The following is a 15,532-nucleotide window of genomic DNA, read 5'->3' as shown; positions in this document are numbered from 1 at the left end:
CGGTGGGTTGCTGGGCAGCGCAGCTTGAAGGGCCTGTTCCACGCTGTATCTCTAAATAAAAATAAATAAGGTTCTATAGAACGGCAGCAGATGCTGGAATCACATGTAACAAACATTCTGCTTAGGAACTCACGCAGGGCTCTGAATTGAAACGTTGACAGTTCCTCTCCCCCCATGAATGCTGCTTGACTTGCTGAGTTCCTCCAGCTGACTGTTTATAGCTCCAATGGAATGGTCTTTAATATTTAGGACCAGACGATGGCCAACTTGACTACATAGCTTCTAGTAATGACCCCAAGATCTCCTTAACTGTTGGAATTAAATATGTCTAGGTCAATGGAAACAGAATAGACAGTTTGTGTAATTCCTTTATGGCACGAGAGCTGGGTGATGCTGTTGCTGTGAGTGGCAATCACACCACCAACTGTTCATTTTATATAATATTGTGTTCTCATTTTGCCGATAAAATCAGAAGTTACATTGAACTAATGCAGAGTATAGTAGTTTTCCTCCACAGGGTAAAGAGGAAATTGCTGTGCACCTGTGACTTCCTTCATTTCAAAAGAGCTATTTTATGTGATGTAAGGTGTGGCAATGGTTTGATGAGTAACTAAGGTTTTTCTGGTTTATCTTCCAGTAACTACTAATTTCAAAGTTCAAAGTAAATTTATTATCGAAGTGCATATATATTACCATATACAACCTGAGGTTCTTTTCTTGCAAGCATTCATGGCAAATATAAGAAATGCAATAGAACCAATGAAAGACCACACCTAAGAAGACGGACAACCAATGTGCAAAAAAAACCCCAACAAACTGTGTAAATGCATAAAGAAAGAGGAAACAAAATAATTATAAAAAATAGCAATAAATATTGAGACCATGAGATGAAGGGTTCTTGAAAGTGAACATAAGTTATCCCCTCTGTTTCAAGAGCCTAATGGCTTAGGGGTAATAACTGTTCCTGTACCTGGTGGTGGTAATCCTGAGGCTCCTCTACCTTCTTCCTGATAGCAGCAGTGAGAAGAGAGTATGGCCTGGATAGTATGCGTCCTTGATTAAAGCTGCTTTCCTGCAACAGCGCTGCTTGTGGATGTGGTCAATGCTGGGATGGCTTTATCCACGATGGACTGGACCGTATCCACTACTTTTTGTTGGCTTTTGGCATTGGTGTATCCATTCCAGGCTGTGATGCACTTTCATATCACTACAGAAATTCAGAGTTTGCATAAAGTTTCAGCAAGCACTCTAGTGCCATAAAGTGGGCTGAGAACATGCTAACAATCTACACTAACATAAGGACTTAAGAATATGGCCGGAAGAAACTAGTGAAGGGGTGAAATGGAATGAAAATACAAAAAAAGAACAATACAGCATATCATATTTATCCCTGATCAAAGGATTTCTTCGATTTTATTGGCAGTTTCATATTCTAAGGTGCCAAGTTCTGTTTTGTTAATCGTTAAAATTAGGGTCATTGAGGTGCCAACATTGGGATTGAGTTGTAAGATATTTTTTTGAATTTCTTGAAACATACAATTCTGGAAAAGATCTGATTTATGAAACTTCACCCAATGTCAATGATTCTGGATGAATGGGTTAACATATGAGTAGTGTTTGATAGTGCTGGGCCTGTACTCGCTGGAGTTTCAAAGAATGAGGGGGGCTCTTATTGAAACCTACTGAATAGGCCTAGACGGAGTTGATATGGACAGGATGTTTCCTATAGTGGGTGAAACTAAGACCAAAGGCACAACTTCAGAATACACAGACGTCCCTTAAGAACAGAGGTGAGGAGAAATTTCTTTGGCCAGAGGGTGGTGAATCTGTGGAATTCATTGCCACAGGTGGCTTTGGAGGCCAAGTGATTGGGTATATTTAAAGTAGAGGTTGATTAGTAAGTGTGTCAAAGGTTATGGGGAGATTGTAGATTGTAGATTGCACTTTCCCTATTCTTTTAGTTGATTAGTTCTTGATTAGTAAGTGTGTCAAAGGTTATGGGGAGATTGTAGATTGTAGATTGCACTTTCCCTATTCTTTTAGGAGTGAACTGTTACTGGGCAATGCACAAATATTAACACAGTCAAAGAGTTTGCTATTGTTGCGATGTCTTTGTATTGTTTGATGTTGTGTTCCATTTAAAAAAATACATTTCCATATTTTGAACCTCTTCTGCAGTTAGCTGTCTAAATGCTCGATTGTGACCATGACAGAGCTGCGTCATTTTATTTGTTGAAATCAATAACATAGCCTTGGAATAATGCTCCTTTAAGAATAAACATTTTGATTGCAAATAAGACAAGGAAAAGGGAGCATTCTGCTTTTCTGTATAGCAGTCTTGGAAGTAACTGCACATGCAAACCCAGCACCATTCTGCAAAAAAGGTTCTGCAACCCCGCGTCAGATTTTCACTGCAGTTTATTTAGTTTTGGTCAGATAAATCTATCACAGAAATGTCTTTAAGCATGCTTTTAAATTGCCTGGGCTAATGAGGGTTAAATTCAGATTCAAATTGTATAAAATAATATTCTGTACCTTTTACACGGTAGACTGGTTAAAAGGATCAAATCAAACTAAAGGGTGTCATGTTAATAAGGTTTATCATATCACTGTGAATCTTAAATCATGTTCAGCAATGCCTGTTTTAATTGCATTAAACTAACAATATGTTCTTTCCACTAATTAGGCCCTTTAGGAATGTCTACATTAAAGTATCCTTAATTTTCCTATGTACTGCTCATAAAACAAATCACAGATTCTCCCTATATGCTCACATGATTCAACCGAAGGCTTTTGAAAATATGCAAAATTGGAAAGACCTCTGTTTAGAAGTTATTAATTTATGAGGTTTCAGTTCATGTGAAGAAGGAGATTAGTTTGTACCTATTGAGATTGCAAAGCTCTAAAGCATCAGAACTGATGTGCCGCCTTGTCATCGTCAGGTGCTGTAGCTTAGATTTTGAGTGAGAGATCTTCAGTATCCAAGCTGAAATAGATATCTGAGCAAAGTAAGTATAGAGCAACAGATTGAGGTGGGGATTACAAGACGAGTAAGACGATATGGTGTACTGCAAAAATAAGATCTAGTTCTTTGTCATGCAATCTGAACTTTGAGCTTGTGTTGCTGCCTTTACTAACTTCTTATCCAGCTTCACACTATTAAATAGATATTGCTCTGATTTATACTTCATAGATGCTGCAAATCTTCAAAGATTCCCCAGTCTTCAACTGCATTGAGATACCAATTCAGTGATGTCACTGAGTATTGTTACAATGTTTTTTAAAATTATTAATTATTTATTGCAACACCAACAAATTACATTCAATACAACCAGTTGCCAATTACATTTGACTGTTTAACCCAGCGAACCCCCAACCTTCATCACCATCCCCTCCACCCCTCTCTCCCCGCATCCCTAGTATTGTTACAATGTTCATGCATCAGGTTGGAGGCTACTGCCGGAATATAAGGTGTTGTTTCTCCACTGGGAGATCCTGCTTTCTCTGGTGGACAGAGCGTAGGTGTCCAGCGAAACGGTCTCCCAGCCTGCGTCAGGTCTCGCCAATATATAGAAGGCCACAGATTTCAATTCCACGTCCCATTCCCATTCTGATATGTCTATCCATGGAGACCTCTACTGTAAAGATGAAACCACACTCAGGTTGGAGGAACAACACCTTATATTCCGTCTGGGTAGCCCCCAACCTGATGGCATGAACATTGACTTCTCTAACTTCCGTTAATGCCCCACCTCCCCTTTGTACCCCGTCCATTATTTATTTATTATTATTATATATATTTTTTTTTCTCTCTCCTTTTTCTCCCTCTGTCCCTCTCACTATACTCCTTGCCCATCTTCTGGGCTTCCCCCATCCCCCTTTCTTTCTCCCTAGGCCTCCCATCCCATGATACTCTCATATCCCGCTTGCCAATCAACTTTCTAGCTCTTAGCTCCATCCCTCCCTCTTCTGTCTTCTCCTATCATTTCGGATCTCCCCCTTCCCCTCCCACTTTCAAATCTCTTACTATCTCTTCTTTCAGTTAGTCCTGACGAAGGGTCTCGGCCCGAAACGTCGACTGTACCTCTTCCTACAGATGCTGTCTGGCCTGCTGCATTCACCAGCAATTTTTATGTGTGTTGCTTATAGCAGAGCAAATGATTTATATCTATTTTCTCATCACTTCTTGAACTAGTTAAATAGATGGTTGTTCAATGCAAAGTTGTGTACTAAAGGTGGAATTATGAACAACAAATATACCAATATGTCTGACTACAAATCAACATATTTTTTCTGTTAGTTTAACCCAATGTTATTATCCTTTGTCCATAATCTTATAATGTTATTATCCATTATCTTTGTCCTTCAAGCTGCATGTATCTTACCTTAAATCTATGTTTTTCCACCATCCTCTGCTTCTTATTAGAGATTATCACATGCAAGCTTAATGTTTTCCAAGAGAAGGGAATGAAAATTTGGTTTATGCTCATTTTCTTTATTTGTCAGTGAACGAAAGCTAAAGAGAAGTTTAGCAATATCTGTTTCTTGAACCAGACACCATAATGAGTTACTTTACCTTGTTTGGAATAATGGAATTATGGAGTAACTTCAAAACTCAACTGCAGAAAAAGATATCAAACTCTGCAATAGTCTTTTGCTAAGACAATAGAAGAACCAATAACATTTAAATTCAAATGAGAACTATTTTTTAAGATGGTAACATTTTGGAAATGGGATATGACAATTTAACAAAGCCATGTGGTTGATTTGGCAGCAGGGTAGAGGTACATATCTACCAAAGGAGGTGTAAGGTTCTCCTTCCCTCCACTAGCATACAGGTCACCCTTGGGCAAGGTGTAGCACCTGCTTAGCCTTCCCCAGATCAGGGTCACGTGAAGTCATGGGGGCAGGAAGTGGGCGGTTGTATAGTGCATATCACAAATCCTGGTTATGCGACTATTGGCGCCAAGCACACCGTCTCTGAAGAGTATTGATAATGGCTGGGATCACTCATCTTGTAAAGCCACTGCCCAGAAGAAGGCAATGGCAAACCACTTCTGCAGAGAAATTTGCCAAGAACAATCATGGTCATGGAAAGACCATGATCCCCCACATCATATGACACAGAACATAACAAATGAATAATGTAGTTGATGTAAAAAGCTGTGGAAAGAAAAGCTAACATTGGATCTATGATTCACCCATGGCCATATTTGGGGCTGTACTGGTTGATATAGATTAGTTGCTATGATTTAGTCAAGAACTTTGTTGACTTGGTGTAATTTGAAGTTAAGGGATAGTAGAAAGCAAACTAGAATATTTTTTAACTCAAAAGATTCAGTAGATGCTAACAATCCAGAGCAACACATACCAAATGTTAGAAGAACTCAGTAGGTCAGGCAGCATCTATGGAAATGGATATATAGTTGACGTTTCAGACCAAGGTGAGGGGAATAGAAAGAGACCTAACCAGAAGGATCTTAAGTGAAGCCAGGTGGGTGGGAAAGGTAAAGGGCTGGAGAAGAAGAAATCTGACAGGAGAGTGGACCCTGGGAGAAAGAGAAAAGGAGAGACACTTGGGAGAGGTGATAGGCGGATGAGACCAAGAGTTAAGAGGCAAGAGTGTGGAATAGAAAAAGAGGGAGAGAAACATTATTAACAGAAGTAGAAATCGATTTTCATGTCATCAAGTTGGAGGCTACCCAAACAGAATATAAGATGTTGCTCTTCCACTCTTCCACTTATCGTGGCGAAAGAGGAGGCCATGAACTGACATGTTGGAATGGGAATGGGGATAGGAATTAAAATGGTTGGCCACCAGAAATTTCCATACTTGGCCTATGGTGTGGAGGTGCTTGACAACCCAATTTATGGCGGGTCTCAGCAAAGTAGAGGAGGTGGAATTGGGACCACCTAACGCAATAGATAATCCCAACAGATTCACAGATGGAGTGTTGCTTCACCTGGAAGGACTGTTTGTGGGCCTGCATGGAAGTAAGGGAGGAGGTGAATGGGCAGGTATAGCCCTTCAGTCGCTTGCATGACATATGTCAGCAGGGAGATTAGTGGGGAGGGACGGCTGGATAAGCGAATCATGGAGGGAACATACAATGCAGAGAGAGGCCAGGAGGTAAAGATGTGTTTGGTGGTGGGATCCCGTTGAAGATGGCGGGAGTTGTGGAGAGTGATGCAGGGACTAGGAGAATGATGCGTTAGATGTGGAGGCTCAGAGAATGATGTGTTGGATGCAGAGGCTAATATTTTTGTCCTTTCATTTTGCATTTCATATGTGCGTTAGATCTGCAAAAACTGAAGAATTGAATGCCCATTCATTTAACCTGGACTATAAATATAATGTAAGTCTAAAGCAAAAAGAGTTGTGAATGAAATACCCTCCCCTTTAAAAGAAAAAAAGCACGAAATAAATCAGATTTGCAAATGTGTTGTGCAGGTAGCTTAAGCAGTTTTGACTTTATTTTTAATTTCAACACAGTTAACATGCTGGAAAAAATGGCAAAAATTCGCACAGAAAAACCAATTAAGTTGCTGTACAATTTAAAGAAAACAAAATTTTCATAGGAAAGTTAGCAGACTTTTGGAAAACAATTAAATTTTATTTAAGACTGTTGCAAAAAGTCCAAGATCATTTTGTATATTTTGGTCACTCAAGAGCATATATTTTGTTCCCATTGAATGTTGAAATTCAAATAAGAGTGGACTTCAATATGCACAATATAGTAATACACATTAAATTTAGAATCTAGCATAAACTTCCCCTTTGAATTGTACAATAATCAGAAAACAAATGTTTTCTCCAGTCAGTTTGTCCATGCATTCAATGCTAAAGAGCAAATTAGAAACAGACCTGGACTCTCTTTAAACTCTGTCTTCACAGTATTCACATCTTGACACAAACAACCAGGTGAAAATAGTTTATCTGTACATTTAACTTGTTAAGAATCAATGCGTTACATAGTTGCAGAACATTATTTTCTCTTCAATTTCCTTTCTTTCTCTCCAAACGTAAAGGCAGTAACTGCACAATGTAAATAATACTGTTTTCCCTCTGTGCCCCTTGGTGAATATTTGCAAGTACTGTCAAGCACATTTGATGATTTCAAGCTCATGTTCCTGGGCCGACTTCAAAAATCGGTCTAATTTAGAAAGATTGAAGTCTGTGATCATTAAACGTGCTCAGTGTTGATATTGCAATAACTTCCCAGATTTTGTTGATATCTTGACATGCATTTTGAGAGGTAGCCCTACTCTTTCATAATATCTTTCGTATGTTCGATTTTTATAAATACAAAGTAAAACACAAAAATTATTATTCTTGCTTGCAGTACTAACCTAGACTCAATATACTCTCTTAATAAGTGAGGGAGCAGGCATTTGGGGATTGTACATTGAGGTAATTTCTCAGCTGCCACTTAGTGTGTCAAAGGCTTGAGGACTCAAACAGAAGTCAATAGTTAATGTTGGTTTTAATTTTTCTATTTTTTGTAGGAAAGCACCATACTCTACATTCATCATCTCTCTATATTGAACCTTTGGAGATCAAACCTGTTTACTGCTGCTTCAATGAGTTGCATTTTTCTGTTATAAACTGAAGAGAAATCTGGTCTTGCTGGCTATAAATTTCTGCCAGCAGTGCCCTTTAAACTGTTGTGCAAAGCTCATTGAGTTTTTTGTTGACTCAATCAATAATCAGTTGGAAGTGATTCATGCATGAGAACTGGATGTTAAGACAGTGCTCAGTTCACACCCTACTCGAAGTGGTTTTTGATGAGAACATTAGCATAGGGTGTGTTTCAGATCTATCTGGCTCACACCTTTGAGTCCACCAACTATGTGTGATCAGTGTTATCAGTTCAAAGCCAAATTGCTAGGTGGGTAGAAGCTTCTCACCTCAGCGAGGGGAAAAAAATGCCAGGATTTTGTCTGACATAAAACAAACTATCTGGCAGGAGACAAACCTCCTAATGGCTGATGTGACAGTCAGAGGAAATGGAAAGAAAACCTGGCAAATTTGAAAAGTAAAATAGCACGTAGAGAAACCCAATCTTAAATCTAATGTGTAATAGCTTTTCTGTTTGTCAGATAGTCTTACTCTCTGAGCAATGAAGCTATCTACCAGTAAGTTATGGAATGAACCAATAATCAAACTTGAAATTGTATTTTTGAGTGTGTTTTTTTAAATGGATATTTCATGTGCAAGTAAATAGGGTTATTAGAAAATTATTACAAGATCAACACTAGGTGACTTTGATCATCAGTGCCAGCCACTCTCTAATACTTCATGCTAATTCTTCACCTTTTGCTGTGAATTTTCAATCTTGTGGCGTATATTAGGCAACAAAATCACATCAAGACAAAAAGAATATCAGTATACATCCAGAAAGTATGACTGAAGATGCCACACAGTTCAAGTAAATTTAATTTTGCCAATAAATACCAATTTAGCCAACACCAACCAAATGCATCAAAAGGGTGAAAAACTTTCATAATGAGCCATGAGCCATATTTTTATGAAAAGATTACCTGATGAAATGTGTATGATGATATTGTCATTGTTTGCTGTGCTATTCAGACTGGCAGAAAACCAGAAGTAAAAAATTAGATCCCAATACCTGAGAAGCATGGATAGGGCACTGGATAGATGAATGTAGAGAAAAATCAAACACTGATGCTGGGACCTGTTGATCATGGGAGGAGGAGGATCAAGGAACAGGAGAGGGTCTTACAACTTCTTATGTCCATTCCATCATTCAGTCATAACTGATCCATACCACAGTGTACTAAGATTCCAGCAAATTTCTACAGCTATACCATAAAAAAAACATTTTGACTGGTTGTATCGACATCTGGTATGGAGGCGCCAATGCATAAGATCAGGAAAAAGCTCCAGAGTGTTGTAAACTTCCACCATAATTCCATCATGGGCACTAGCTTCCCCACCATCAAGGACATTGTCAAAAGTCGATGCCTCATAAGGTGGCATCTATCATGAAGGAATAATCATCAGGACATCCCCTCTTCTTATTGCTACTATCCAGGAGGAGGTATAGCAGTCTGAAGACACAAACTCTGCATTTTAGAAGAGCTTCTTGCCCTCTGCAAACAGATTTTTGAATGGTCCATGAACCCAAAAATGTTACCTCAACATCTTGCTCTCTTTTTGCAACATTTATCTGTTTTTTGTAATATTCAAATTGCAATTTGTGGTCATTTTCATGTATTTTACTTCTGCCACAAAATAATAAATTTCATGACATGTCAGTGATTTAAAAAAAACCGATCCTGAAATCCATATGCTATTATATTCCCCACAAGGTACAATATACTGCATCGTGCCTAGTTAAGCCTGAGCTATCCATCTATGGGATAGTCTTTTACACTATGTATATGAAGAGATGCTCCTTAACTTCTCTTCTGAAATGTTCTAAGTGATCTGAGATATTCTCCAGACCATTCCTTTAAAAACATGCCTTTTGATTTACTAGAGATCAGTAATTCAAAGTATTTGATTTGTTTTGTCTTTAATCATTGTTTGTACAAATAATTGTGCAGCTCTGAGTCTGACTGCAATCTGTTTGATCAATATTAGCAGAATATTTAATATTTCAGAGTGGTGGCTCTTTTGTCCAAGTAGATTGTACTTAAAAGTTTAAAACTGAGCCTGTCAATCAGTGATTTATAAACAAAGAATAATAATAGACCAGTACCAGGCAAACTTTGTCTATATGGATTCTAGTAAATGAAATGGTGAGGGGATAAAGAACAAAAAAAGCAAGGACAATGGTGATGACCTTGTGCAAGCAGCAGAATCACAACTTAACTAAACGTCAGGTCTTCTGAGAATAATATTAACCACTGAAGGCAAGTTGTGCTCACATCTCCTAGGGTTTGAAGATTTCAGCGTGTTCGGAAAGTATCAGATCAATAATCTGATTCTGGTACATCATGTTCACTGCCATATTTGCAGTTTCCCTTTCAGGCCACATGAGAGTTGGTCCAAATACAATGCCTAAACTCTGCGATGACATCAAATTCACCAGTGCCTTTGCTATTATCCTGGAATTAGAAAAGAAAAAAAAGAAATTAAACGAATAAATCAATAACCTGTTTGAGACCATGTTCTGTATTCCTCCAATTATTTGAAGATGGGCTCATAAAGGTGAAATATAATTCAGAAACTAGTGCTAGCATGTTGATCAAGAACAAAGTGATTACAAACAGAACATATCCCCTTGTATTCTTCACTGGACCATCTCAAAAGCATTCTTGAGCCTTGGCCAACACTATCCTTCCTCATCTCAGTTTAAATGCGTATGTAGGTATTTAAGGTTTGAAATTTGTCCTTTGTGGTCAACACTAAACCTCCAACATAACAGTGAAAAGAAAACACATATCAGAAGGGGTTCAACTTCATTACACATTTAGTGTATAGAACAGAATAACAGTTTATACTTCCTTTCTTGCTGATGCATCCCAAATCTGAGATAAGGTGATGTTGCATGGTAAGTACAAATTATAGGCAAACAGTACAAATTACAACATAAATAGTCATCTTTGATTTCTTGTAAAATTATTCTCACTAAAGCCAAATTATGATCAGCATTTAAATGACTTTCAGAAACTCAGTTGAGGCTCTTCAGATTTCCAAGAATCATCTTCAAATGTATAGCTACCTCAGAAAAGAGATTTTGATGATTTTTTTCTTGTAGCGCAAGTGAACTTATAAAAAATGACATTGGCTTGTAACATGTTTTGAAAGCCCCGAGGCAATAAACGTCTATGAAATACATTTTCGTAATTTTTGTTTAAATACATTTTTATCAGAATTTACATCCAAATCGCAGAGTGGGAAGAAAATTAACTGACTTTACCCTAATTTGTTGAGGTTATTGTGCTATTCTCCAGATAAAAGCTTAACTCATGAAAGATTAATAGACCAGAATGCACCTTGCATTCTCTGTATAGAATACTACATCAAAACAGATGGAAATCTTGGGCTATTATACTAGGACATCAGCTGATGTTTTTCCACTCATTTTAAATTCTCTTACCCATCCCAAGCAACTATATCTTCCTAGAAACTAAAGAGGATGTAAAAAAATTTTAACTGCAGTCCTGAATATGACAAGCCGTCTACTCGAAGGCTCTTGGATATCTCTGTGCTTTTTTAAAGGGGTCTCCTGTTGCTGATCAAATAGCAGTTGTTAACAACATTTCCCTTTCACATACAGAAGCAAACATATTTTTGGAACCCTAACTACACCTTGATATATGAGGTGGTGGCTGTCGGTCTTCAACAGAAAATAAAAGAAGGAAAGAGCAGGGTATAGGACTGCTGAGATTGCTCTATCTGAAGCTACTATTGGACCACACAGTCTTTTTCAGTCAGTTGACAATTCAATGTACTTTTATAATTTATTAGTTCACTTAATGCAAATGTAGGGACTTCATCCCCACTTGTTTTCTGAACTGAAGGGTTTGCCTCATCAATATCATGTGCTGTGTCATATGATGTAGGTGATCATGGTCTATGACCTTGACTGTTCTTGGCAAATCTTTCTACAGAAGTGGTTTCCATTGCCTTCTGGGCAGCGTCTTTACCAGACAGAGGACCCTTGCCATTATCAATACTCTTTAGAGACTGTCTGTCTGGCGTCTGCAGTTGCATAACCAGGACTTGTGATATGCACCTGCTGCTCATAGGACCATCTACCTCCTGCTCCCTAATCAGGAGGTTGGGGAGGGAGGGCTAAGCAGGTGCTACACCTTACCCAAGGGTTACCTGCAGGCTAGTGGAGGGGAAGGAGCATCTTACGTCTCCTTTGGTAGAGATGTATCTCTACCCTGCCACCTAGTAGGGTTTGCTTAGTTCATTCAAAAGGCATTACATCAGTGGGCTGGAGATACATATACACCAATCCAAACTTAGATCAGGTAATGACAGCGGAATTCCTTCCTTCAAGAACGTTAGTAAATCAGATACTTTTATTTAACCATTATTGATATTAACCTTTTTTTCTGATACTAGACCAACTTAATTGCTGTGCATGACTCCACATATCAGCCTTCAGCATCACTATTTTGTTATGTTTCCAATGCTGCAGTCCTAAGTAAAAGCCCAACCCATGTGCTTAAGTGACCCTGAAAAGGGAATAGTTTTGGCATCCCAATATGCTTTAGACATGTCTGTATGAAGCATAGTATGTATTTCAGTTATTTTATTTATTTATTTAGAAATACAGCACTGAATGGGCCGTGCTGCCCAGCAACCCACCTATTTAACATGAGCTTAATCACAGGACGGTTTACAATGACTAATTAACCTACTAAGTGGTTTGTTTTTGGATTCTGGGAGGAAACTGGAGCACCTGGAGGAAAACTACATGGTCACAGGGAGAACATACAAACAGATGGTGCAGGAATTAAGCTCGGAGCTCTGGTGCCTGCAGCTGTTAAAAGTGTCATACCAACCGCGACATTTATATTAAATATACCAAATCTTAGTGAGTATGAAGAATGATAATTTTTTTGTTTCATTTGTGGAATATCTAACCAAGTTTAGACCTATACATTTTTTAAATCAGTTCTCAACTCTAATTAATATGTATGTGGGAAAAAATCACATAAAGTTAAGTACCTTGTAAAAGTGCAATTGCTGTTTTTAATACATTGCTTAATACATTAACTAGTGCTGGATATGGAAACTAAGATTATGAACATCATTATGGGTGATTGGGAGGCAACTGTTGACCAGAGCACTAAGAGAGCTTCATTCTTTTCAAATATGAGATTTTAACTGGTGGACAATGAAATGATTAATCTGTAATATTACCTCTAATGTTGCAAGTTTCTCAAAGTGCTGCATTGGGAATAGCAGACGGCATTATGTATTAGAAAAAATGGTAGGTTTAGACCAACAAGTTTTTGACCCTGAGGTGACAGTGCTCCCACTTGAGCCAAGTTGCCATTTTTAAGTGTCATAAAGTACTGCATGCCTCTAACAATCATTACAATAACTCAGAATTTATAAATGCACATCTGGTGGTAACTACCAATAATGGCGCAAATTCTCTTAAAATAAAATTCAGCTTAAGAAAATTGCCTTCTTCCTGCAGCAAACTAAAGCAATATTAAAGGAGACTTAACACTTCAGTTAGGAGTACTTTGCAGGTTTTTTTCCTGCAACATGCTGCTGTGAAATAGAAACCATTTTATTGACTATTTGTGCTTAGTTTGGCATTGTATTTACTGGATTGAATATTTCTGCATTTTCTAAAAAATGAATAACACAAAAAATACATACGTCAAGAGGATATTTTCCACATATCACATGTGGTCTAGTGCTTTTTCTGATGACGCTATCTATAGGCACCATTGCACTTTTAACAGTATTCAAATTATTCCGTAAAAAGCAAGTTGCTGTATCACGCACTACGCTCTGTTCATAGTGTTGACAAGCTGTCAAGCAAATCAGAGACATTCATCTTAAGTTAATTTTAGTCAAAGAATCTAACAGTAGCATTCTTGCTCTTACTGACTGCAATTTAACCTCCTGAATTGGAGGATCTTTATCAAATTCTTAGAAGGGTGGTAAGGTGAGCCTTTTTGAGAATGTGACAGAAACATCTCCATGTTAGGCTGGAACTGTGGGACAGGAAAGAGAAAATAAAGGAAAACAGCTTCTCTGAGAAAGTCTGCATTTATGCACATCAAACAGGCTGAGGTTATTAGTCCTTATTATGCATATTAAGTAAGCCCATTAATTACAGCACGAGGGAAATGTTCATTGCTAAGTGAATGCCTCCTGATGGGTACTGATACTTGGAACTTTCAGATGTGGCCCCATCTGGCATTGTATGAACCAGTCTGAGCAAACGCAAGATCACAAAAACTGGCTAGACACTCCTTTATTTAAATTACTGCGTGCATTACAAGGCTGAGTCTGTAGTATAAGAAAAATGTTGTTCGTAAAGTTGGATGTCCTTACACCTGACTTGGCTATATGTGTAAAAATGCTCTTGGGTACCAAAGACAGTTAAAGTCATGTTAATTAATGAGCGAACAATCTCAGGTTGGTTCCTGGTGGGTTTCAGTCCATGGCACAAAGCTGCCTATATTTCAGTGCTAATTGGCACTAAATTGGCAGCCTCTCTGAAAGAGGCCTCAAGGATGATTAGTGTAAATTCTACATTTAAACACATGTAGACTATGTTAGAAAGCCCCTGAAAATGGTCAAAATACACAAAACTCACCGAGCCTCCCCCATTGCATACATTCTGCATTAACTCAGTGCAGTAATTGCGAAGTTTCAGCATAACATCTAAAATTTTGAAAAACTTCTATAGATGTGTAGTGGAGAGTATATTGACTGGCTGTATTACAACCTGGCATGGAAACAGCAATGCCTTTGAATGGAAAATCTTACAATAAGTAGTGAATACAGCCCAGACCATCACAGGTAAAGCCCTCCCATGAGTCACAGGAAAGCAGTATCCATCATCAGTGACCCCCACCGCCGAGGACATGCTCTTTTCTTGGTGCTGTCATCAAGAATAAGGTGCAGGAGCCTCAGGACCCACAACACAAGGTTCAGGAACAGTTCTCAGCCCTCAGCTATCAGGCTCTGAACTAAACGTTACTCAACTTTACCTGTTCCATCATTGAAATGTTCCCACAAACTATGGACTCACTTTTGAGGTCTCGTTCTCGGTATTTATTGCTTATTTACTTATTAATATTATTATTTCTTTGTTTTTGTATTTGCACATTTTGTTGTCTTTTGCATACTGGTTAAACAACCAAGTTGGTGCAGATTTCCTTGATTGTATTATGGTTATTATTCTATTATAGATTTATTGATTATGCCCACAAGAAAGTGAATCTCAGGGTTATATATGGTGATACTTTGATCATAATTTTCCTCCTCCTGAATCTTTGCTTAGTTATATAATCCTGATGACAGATATTAGAACCTCATAGACATTTACGGCCATGTGTTAACATCTTTCAGTAAGACTGGACACATGCATACACCTCAGGTATCACTTAAAACACCACAGTGGCCAAAAATAATTCCAGTTTCCTATTATTAGTGCTCTTCCACACTTAGTTGCATATTGCTGGGCAGTGACTTTTAATTGATGCTATGTATTAATGTTAAATATGGGTGTTAAATCCAAAAAATAGCACCTCAGTTTTTCAATCCTCTTGCATTTTAATGAACACAATGCCTTTTCATGCCTGAGTCTTGTTTGCTATCCACAGTCCTGACTTTTGAAGGTGGTGCACAATATGCAGTCACTTCCAGCTAGCACATTTAGCATCAGTGATCAGGGACAAATTTCCTGGAATATAACTGGTACCAGAGGCTGGAATTCATTGACACCGGCTATCTGATATAAAGACACTGTGAGTATATACAGTACTGCAAAATGATCACAGTTTGATCTTCTGAGATAGATTTGTGCATTATAAGTACTATTCAAGTGGGTCAAATTAGCAATGCAGTCTACTT

General features: G+C 38.1%; 1 protein-coding gene across 3 annotated transcripts in view; it reads right to left on the bottom strand.

The window, feature by feature from the left end:
- Window positions 1-6,451: 6,451 nt before the first annotated feature.
- arhgap15 (Rho GTPase activating protein 15) overlaps window positions 6,452-15,532 on the bottom strand; it is a 737,150-nt gene continuing 728,069 nt past the window's right edge. For 2 of the 3 annotated variants that reach the window (XM_072258610.1, XM_072258612.1), the window contains exon 15: window positions 6,452-10,074. In XM_072258610.1, coding sequence (XP_072114711.1) covers window positions 9,900-10,074 — 175 coding nt within the window. In that variant the 3' untranslated portion in view covers window positions 6,452-9,899. The remainder of the gene's footprint in view (window positions 10,075-15,532) is intronic. The other variant, XM_072258613.1, reaches the window with a different exon arrangement.

Source organism: Mobula birostris, chromosome 5 (assembly GCF_030028105.1).
Source record: "Mobula birostris isolate sMobBir1 chromosome 5, sMobBir1.hap1, whole genome shotgun sequence".
NCBI lineage: Eukaryota > Metazoa > Chordata > Chondrichthyes > Myliobatiformes > Myliobatidae > Mobula > Mobula birostris.
Note: the sequence above shows the minus strand (reverse complement) of the source record. Positions and strands in the feature narration are given on the sequence as shown.